The sequence below is a fragment of the Haemaphysalis longicornis genome, unplaced genomic scaffold, assembly GCF_048455015.1.
Source record: "Haemaphysalis longicornis isolate Haplotype H1 unplaced genomic scaffold, Haemaphysalis longicornis Haplotype H1 scaffold_1, whole genome shotgun sequence".
NCBI lineage: Eukaryota > Metazoa > Arthropoda > Arachnida > Ixodida > Ixodidae > Haemaphysalis > Haemaphysalis longicornis.
The window spans coordinates 470,211,552-470,220,293 of record NW_027526203.1 but is presented as its reverse complement, the minus strand read 5'-3'; the positions used below and the strand labels follow the sequence as shown (position 1 = coordinate 470,220,293).

General features: G+C 45.7%; 1 protein-coding gene across 4 annotated transcripts in view; it reads right to left on the bottom strand.

The window, feature by feature from the left end:
- Positions 1–941: 941 nt before the first annotated feature.
- Positions 942–8,742, bottom strand: part of LOC144156245 (DNA polymerase lambda-like) — a 30,356-nt gene continuing 22,555 nt past the window's right edge. For all 4 annotated transcript variants that reach the window (XM_077688161.1, XM_077688162.1, XM_077688163.1 and 1 more), the window contains one exon: positions 942–1,194. In XM_077688161.1, the coding sequence (XP_077544287.1) occupies positions 1,179–1,194 (16 nt within the window). In that variant the 3' untranslated portion in view covers positions 942–1,178. The remainder of the gene's footprint in view (positions 1,195–8,742) is intronic.

Genomic DNA, 8,742 nt, shown 5'->3' with positions numbered 1-8,742 from the left:
CTCCATGCCACACAGCTTTGCAGCATGGTGGTTCTAGGCTACTTCGGTATTCTCAATTTTAAGGTTATTTTATTTCATGGTCAATACTGTCTGTACAAGCACCATTCATATCGGATACACACATTTGCATTCTGTTGATTAAATGCTGGCCTGCTGACTTGCATGAGTGGGTAGCAACAATTGACTTCGCCAAACTTGCAAGGAGGACAGTGGAAGGGGAACGGCACTTTTTGAGCCCACATTAAAAATGTGCAAAATGGTGTAGATTGGCCCCGAAAACTTACAACACAGACTACATACTACTAAACTGAACCAAATTATTCGGACAATTTTTACAGCGCTTCTCAGTGTCCCTTTAAACACTTGCTGCAAGTTTTTGTGGTCGGTGGTGCTTGCCTCTAGTTACATGCTCGGGAGTGGAATAAAAACTCGGGGACATTGCTGGCTGCTTCTTTCTCCCTGTTGCATGAAACTTGTGCATTTACACAGGATTCGTATAAATTACATGTGCATGGAACATTACGTAGGGCGTGAGACAAGGGCTCCAGAAAAGAAAATAGCTGCAAACATAAACTGCAAGCTTTCGCATTCGAGCAGTCCACCCCTCCTTTTACCCTTTTGTTTGTTTGTGTGCCCTATACTCACAGAGCTGAAACGGCAGCATAGTGCAGTGGCAGGCAACACCCAAGGGAGCACAGCAGTACATAAACCCACTTTGCTGGGAATGCTATTTTCAATGCTCCACTACTGCTGGTAGGCTCTTTAAAGAACAGGTACACATAAGGAAAGCTCTCAATGTAAGCCGTGATTAAGGTTTTAATCGCACATTTTCTCTCAGATTGCTCACCAGCATGTTTGCGTTCTCAGTTTAGGATCTGCTCTCAGTGTTATGCCATCACACGCATGTGTGCAGTCAGAATGGGGAGAAAGAGAGAAAGCAATAAAAATGCAGCCGATTTATTCTGAGAAAACACCGGGAAGCATGCAGCCGCCGTGTCAATGTGTAAAATTCATTGCTAAAAGTAAGTATCTAAAATAAAGAAAAAACATTAAAATATCTATATAATAACGTGTACAACTAAGACACTAGTGATCCCTTTCTTCAGGTGGCCGGTATTCCAGACCAAGGTGCTGGAAAACCGATTCTTCTGTAGGAGTGTGGAGCCGTCTGCCATGACCTATCTTTTCTTCAGCCTGAAACATAACAACACGGTTTGTAGCCAGGAACGACGAAGACTGAGTAGTGCACATTTCTTTGCTATATATACATTTTCTTTTTCTTTCATATAGTAGCTGCAACAAAAAAGGCGACTAAAATAACGTAGCGTTCTTAAATGAGGTTAAAAACACCATGAAGACAACAAACAACTATGCTCCAATGGGAACGGTTGCTTTGTCGAAATAACACTTATGCCAATTTGAGCGTGAAATTCAATGAAATACGTAAGTCGCATGATGGAAAAGACTGCAGAATTGTTGGGCCTCACCAGCTGTTTTCCCGTGCTGTTTGTGCGAAAGAAAGGGAAACAAGAAACTTTATTGTAAACCGCCAGCTGCACAAGGGCTTGGTCCGCATGAATGCAGTGCATCACAGCGGGGCATTGTGGTGTCCTCTGCAACGCGGCACAGTTCTTGTACGGAGGGGTCTGGGACAGACAGGGAGGCTTCCCATGATGGTTTAACAACGTACGAGTTCGAGCTAGTTGGTAATCCATAGTGCAAATTTAAAGCGCAAAAAATTTTAGACAGACGACAAACGAGACAAGGACAAGGAGGAGCGCTTGTCCTTGTCTCGTTCGTCGTCTGTCTAAAATTTTTTGCGCTTTAAATTTGCACTATGTTCCCATGATGGGTGTGAGGTGACGCAGGCGATGCCGGAGTGGATGGGCATGCCCACAGGATGTGCTCAAGTGAGGCAGACGAGATGGTGCAATACGGACAAGCATCGCAGTAGAGTTGGGGGGCTGGGAACTGTTGTCTTGTGTATCTAAGATGGGCAAGTATGTCCAAACAGGCGAGGAGGCTATATTTGCTGGAATTGAGCGGGAACCCTCAGGCCTGCTCATGTGCCCCGAATTGCCAGGGTGATTGGTGTGGGCGGGTACCCATTTGAGGATGATGTTTTTTCGAAGTGAGGTCTCGCCTTAAGCGGCCATGAAGACAACAATGCAAGTTTGGTTCGTTAGAATAACACTGACACCACTTTTAATGCAAACTTCACTCAAATAAGCTGTACAATGAGGGAAAACAGAGAATAGGCATGCTACACCCTAGCTACTTTTCTGCACTAAACTTATGACGTATTATGGGCAGCTCACTGCGATTGGCTCAAGCCAACAAAATCCAATGCAAAATGAACACGATCTATAAGCTTACAGAATGAGCTATATTTGCACTTAAATTTAGTGCACATTTGTTTTATAGCAATACGAATGGCGGGGTCAACAATGGAAGCGTGAACATAGCACCAATGCGTACTGCACCACTATGCCGGCCAAAGCTGCACAGATATCGGGCACACTGGGCCTGTCTGACACAACACTGGCCAATTTGCATAAGCAACATCACCACTTACATGACCCTGTTTGTCGAGCATACCCGAATGATTACTATCAACCATAACAAAAGTAACCCAAATACAAATCCACTCAAAAACAGAGCAAGTGCGGACGGTGTTCTCTGAGCAGTATTGGCGCCACCTATGAAGGTAAACAGTAAACAAAAGGCACGTTGCGCCATTCACAGCAGCCTTAGTCAACATACTAACTTTTGTTTCAGGTACCTACCCTGAACACATCCTTGCTGACATCATGAAGCACACGATTTAGCGAAAGAATTAAAATTTTTGCTTAAAATGTTTAGTGTCTTAGTGAATAAAGCATCGTTTGCTACTGGACAAGTGCTGAGGGCCCTATAGAACACCAAATCTTTCGAATAAAACAATCTTGTATTTTGTCTTCATGGGCCCCCTAAGGAGCTGGGAGGTGAGTGGAAATATGGTACCAGAGCTGTAGTTTTATATGGCAGCTTTTGAGTCACTCGGTATGGTGGTGGTGATGGGGTAGGGTGTATGCACCACTTCCAAAGCAATGGCAATCTCTTCTCCAGCAGTGGGGTTCTCTGTTCAGAATGGAGCTGGATTGATGTAGACGGCAATTTATGATCGTCACTGCTATGGCGCATGCGATAGGATTGGCTGCCACATCTGTGTAGAGTGGGGGGAACCTTGTGATGCTCATTAGTGTGATTAGCTGATGCCGACTGTAAGGCTGTTGACCCCTTCCTTTGCTGTAACCACTTTCCCCTTGAGTCAGTGGGATGAGCGAATAAGCACTTCGATGCTATGAGACGCACCTGCACAGTTCGTGCACACGTGCGTAGCTCCCACCCTGAGAGGCCTTTATGGTCGCCGCCACTAATGCCCCTTCGACGGCAATGCGAGGAGGTCAAGGGGCCCTGTCTCAGGGCGCTGAAAGTTCCACAGTTGAGCAGCTGTTGACAGGCTGAGCATCCCCAGACCTGCAAAGGCTGGATCAGGTCCAGCTAATTGCAGCCTCATCCATGTCGCTGCTCCAGCCAGGCAGGCGCAACTTTGTAAGTGCCATGATGAGTTCTGCACTGGAGGGTGCAATGACTCCTAGGCGTACGCAGATGCCTTGGCACCACTTCAGTGGAGGAAATGTGCCACCACAGAGAATCTGCTTTGTCCCTGTTTTGACCTTTGATGCGAGGCTGCTTTCAAGCCAAGAATTCACTCGTACTAGACCATACTAGCTAATTACTAACTAATCATAGTCTGCGTTGTTGCATGCACTGTGCAACAAAAAAAAAAAAACTTGACAAAATCAGATGACAGAAAGCAGCGGGAGACTCAGCTCTAGCTATATTAGCAGAACAGTAAGCCTTCAAGCAATGCACGTTTGTATTTGTGGTTATGCCATAACTGCAATGCAGTCAATCAGAAAAACCCTGTAATAATCGCAGTTTGAAGACTGCAAATATTTTCCTGTACATTTAAAGGGGTCGTGAAGGGAAAATGCATTTGTCTTTGCTTAATTTTGTCTGCTTGAACAACCTTCTAGGAACATAAATCCCAAATATTTTTACAATTCCTTGCTTCTGGAATTTAGCAGACACCTTTGAAATGCATGTTCTGAGGTGCATTTCAAGCGACCATGTGAGCACCACCAGTCAGCAGTGCAATTAGCAATGACGTCACATTAGGAATATTCAAGAATTAACCGCTCTTTGTGCCTATTGTTCTGTACGGCTGCAAACCCAATATTTTAAAAACAATGCATCCTTTATTCGTTGCCATAAACAGTTTTCCATCGACGTGACCGGTGTAGCGACCGCTTCGGTTGTTTGGCAACTATTGTAGCAGAACTCAGACCTACTGGCTGTTGGTACAGTTTGTAGTCACTTTCCCTGCTGAAGCTCACGTTGTTCTGCCGAATTCTCTTCAGAATCTTACCTTTATTTTGTATCAAATGGCACAAAACCGCTCGAGCAAAAAAGTGCCCCGCGTGCGATTTGAACTTGCAGCTGCCTGGCCAGCCCAACGTTATGGCCAGCCTGCATTGAAGTCGGACACTTTACCCACTACAGTATCGACGCGAGAAGCGCGCGCAGCAGAAACTGTGCCATAAAAGCCGCTTCGCATTTGGAATTCAGCACTCTGGTGTGTTTTTATAAACTCTATAATCAACCCAGAGCTTTAACTGCCAACTTACTGTTGAAGGCTTCTGCAGTAAGCCAAAGGGGAACATGTCCAATCAACGAAACAACATTAACCACATTGTTCTTGTTTATTGGAGGAAAGCAATCTAATTGTGTGATGGTGAGACTCAGCAACTCAGCGCTGTATCACTGCTTCTCGCTAGTTATTGTTGCGCTTGATGAGTAAATGACGAGTTGGTTTTAAGTTCCGGCTACTCGAAAGTTCATTCGATAAACGTGTTTATGTAGTAAACTCTCATTTTAAGCTTTTGGTCACATATCTCATCAGGCCAGAAGCTTCACGTTCGCGCAACTCACATTACAGGCTACGTGAAACAGATCTCGGCAAGCTTGTGCAAGAATACCGGCTAGCAGAACGACAGTTTAGACTAGTGCGAAACAGCGCAAACTGTTCACACTTTACACTTGGTTACTTCTGCCTGTGCCACTCGCCCGGGTTGTTGACTGAAAGTTCAGCCATGTTGATCAGTCGTATCAGAGATCAGACATCTCCCGTTCAGTTTCAGGGCGTTTCATCATGGCGCTGATGTTCTTTATCTGACCCTTTGCGAGCCTGCTCCATGCCGACATGCTGTGCGGACGAGGGGGAACTATGATTGGCTTCTTACAAGACATCACTTCACAAGTTGAGGAGGAAAGCCTCCGTGAAACTTGAGGAGGAAAGCCTCCAGGAAACTGTAACTGCAGTTTTTTTCCTATTTGCCGATATCAGGCAATGAAACGGGCATGCATTGTTTATCAAGGTTCCACAGTTATAAGTACCCACACAACACTATTTTTTTTTTAATCTTTTCACGACCCCTTTCAACCTGCAAATAGTTTTTGGCATCACTTTTTACCATTGCTGTCAGGCCTTCTGCTGCTTATATCCATGCCACCAAGTACAAAACAGTGAGGCGCTTCTTCATTAAACAAGTCAAACTGGCGCCATCAAATGAATGAGGTTTCGCTCCGGTGGGATCAATCAAATATTGAAATAGTTTTGTGGGCTTGCAGCTGGAACTCATAGTGTTTAAAAAAAAATTCCCGCGCCTTCCCGCGAGGGGAACACGAGTAAATGCAGAGCATTGGGGCCTCAGTACTGATTGAAGGCAGTGCTGCTTCCATCGCTTCTTCGTGATGCTGAAGTAGCAGACACGAGTAAACGTGGGCACGAGCGTCAACCAAGGAAGGAAGGAGCAACGCAGTGACTGAAACACGAGCGACCGCTAGCCGCTATATTTGCAGCGCGCGCAGTAGAGGGAGAGCAGTACGGGGGGGAGAGCGCGCATGCGCAAGCAGCGCGCGCCCTTCCACGCCCCACCGCGCTGCTATCACGCACCTGTTACGCCGAGACCGCGACGGAGCGAACGGGCTGACTACGACTGACTACACAGCCCTGGTCAGAAGCCAGTCTGGGCTGGATCGAAAAAAGGTGGGTTCTCCTCCTCGAGGTGGTATGTGAGCCGAGTCAGCACCATGCGCTCGAGAAGCTTGCATAGCGTTGACGTTAAAGCTATAGGTCGGAGATTCTTAATGCTGTTGGGTTTTTTCCCTGGCTTTGGGATGGGGTAGATAATCGAATGTTTCCATTCTGCTGGGATGTGAAAATGAGGTGTGAAAACTTGATTTCGCTAAGAAACTTAAATGTGCGTTGTAGAGGAATCGTGGGATCATCCGCTAAAAACAATGCTGGGTGTAGTGGAATGTGTTGTTTGTATAGTTGAGGGAAGTGTTTGCGTCTTGTTGTGTGGAGTGCTTTGCATGTAATTATAATGTCAATTACGGATAGGCCCTCCCCACACCTTGCACTGAATAAGTATGTGAACTATGGATAGGGCGCCTCCGCACCTACTGCACAGGGGTCTTGAAGATCCCATGAGCAAATACGAGTGCGTTGCATGTGTGTGCCCTATCCGTAGCCTAGCCAAGGCGATTTCTGTGGATCTGTTGCATGTATCGGTGGTGTATGGTCCCAAATATGGTTTTATTATGTATAACTTGTCTGTCGGCATACTCCAGTCTGTCTCCAATGTTTAGCGAAGGTGCTGTCTGATGTGTGGCTTGATGTCAGTGTAGGGTACAGTTGTTACGGCAACATGGCAACTGTGTTTTGGAGTGCAGAAGTAGCGGCCATTTGATCTGCCGCCTCATTACCAGAAATCCCAGAGTGACCTGGTACTCAGCAAAGAACAACATCAAGTTATTAGGCACATACAGACCTAATGGCATTGAACACAAGACTGAGAACATGGTTTTTGGAAGACCTTGGAGACGACAATGCCTGCACAACACTTAGGGAATCTGTATAGATAATATATTTTGGACTCTGACTTTGAAGAATATGATTAACAACAAGAAGTATACCATAAGCCTCTGCCGTAATGATACTAGTATTCCTGTTGAGAGTTTTAGTGGCAATAAAGCAGGGTCCATGCGCAGCATAGGACACAGAGGTGGCAGCTTTCGAGGTGTCAGTGTAAAACTCTGCGCACTTGTATTTGTGCTGCAGATACAAGAAGTGCTGCAGGATTGCACATCTGGGCGCTCAGTAAGTGGTGTATCATTGTATATGTGATGTTGTCTGGGCCTGGAACTGAGGGTTTAGACATGCTCAGAGCATCCCTCAGCTCATGAAGTGAAAACTCCGAGTTACAAGAAGTGGTTGACTTGCCGTTATCAAGTAAAGGCTTCTTTTCAGCCGACTGTTTGTGTTTTATGAAAGTGTTTGTGTAGTGTGCAGAACTGGACACATGTTGAAAGTGTTCTGCAAGGGTGTAAGCCTGGTCTTTGAGTGTGTCCCCTGTTGTGCTGACCCGAAGCAGGCTGTGAGTTTGTTGTCCTTTAAGTTTACGTATTCGTGTCCATACCTTGCATGTGTCTGTGTAGGAGTTTATTGATGTTATGAATGAGCCCCAACTATCTCGTTTTGCCTCCCAGCGCACATGATTTCCTAACGCCTTTGCCCTTTTGAAAAAAAGGAGGTTACCTAACGTGGGGTACCGACGAAGGATACCCTACGCGTTGTTCTGAGCCTCTCGCGCCCACCCACAGTCCTCACTCCACCACGGCCTCCTCTGGTTGCACGGGGCACCAGAGGCATGGGGAATGGACTGTGTGGAGTCGTTGAGGATGTGCGTCGTAAGGAGTTGGGTTGCCTCTTCAATGTGTAGGTGTCTTATGGACGTGTAGTGTAGTTTAGATGTCTCTGTAAATGCATTCCAGTTTTCTCTTGCTTCATTGAGCCTGTTCTGGGAAAATGGACTGCTTGGGTCTTTACCTATAAACGTTAGTGAGGTGGGGAAGTGGTCACTACCATATGGATTCGTGCCCACACCCCACTTAAGGCAAGGAAAGAGAACTGCGGAATTAATAGCCAAGTCAAGATATGAGTATGTGTTGTTTCCTAAATTATGGTATGTAGGCTGTTTTTTGTTCCACAGGCATGCTCCCGAGCATGTTAGAAACTTCTCTGTCAGGCAGGGTTCGTACAGGCTTCAAAAGCAAAAATGTAAGGGTTTTCAAGGACTTTCAAGGACCAGAAAACACATTTCCAAGTCCCCCATCTAATGTTTTATCCGGGATTATTTACAACTTTTTCAACACAATGCAAAATTCCGTTATTGCCCAATTCCTAAGCACATTAGTGCACATTTAGATAGGCGCTAACGGGTTCGTGAATGCTCCCCCAGCTTTATTATTTTATTTCATGGCTGGTATTTACAGGTTTTTCTTTTTTCTTTGTGTTTTTCTGAGGCTGTTTGATTTCAAAACTTAGTTCATGTTGCCTGCATCTCCTGTTTTGTCAGCAAGAGCATCAGCTGGAGCAAGTGTTGCTTCAAGGCAGGATGAACCATGTGCACGTCCACCATTTGCACGTAAAAGCAAACGTAGATGGAGCGTATGAGGCACAGACTAGATGGAAGATGCAAGATAGAGAACAGCAGCTAGCTTTCACTGGATTGTATCATGATATGGATTGGATTGACAAGTGCCTGCTCCCAATGTTGCCTTGTAATAATG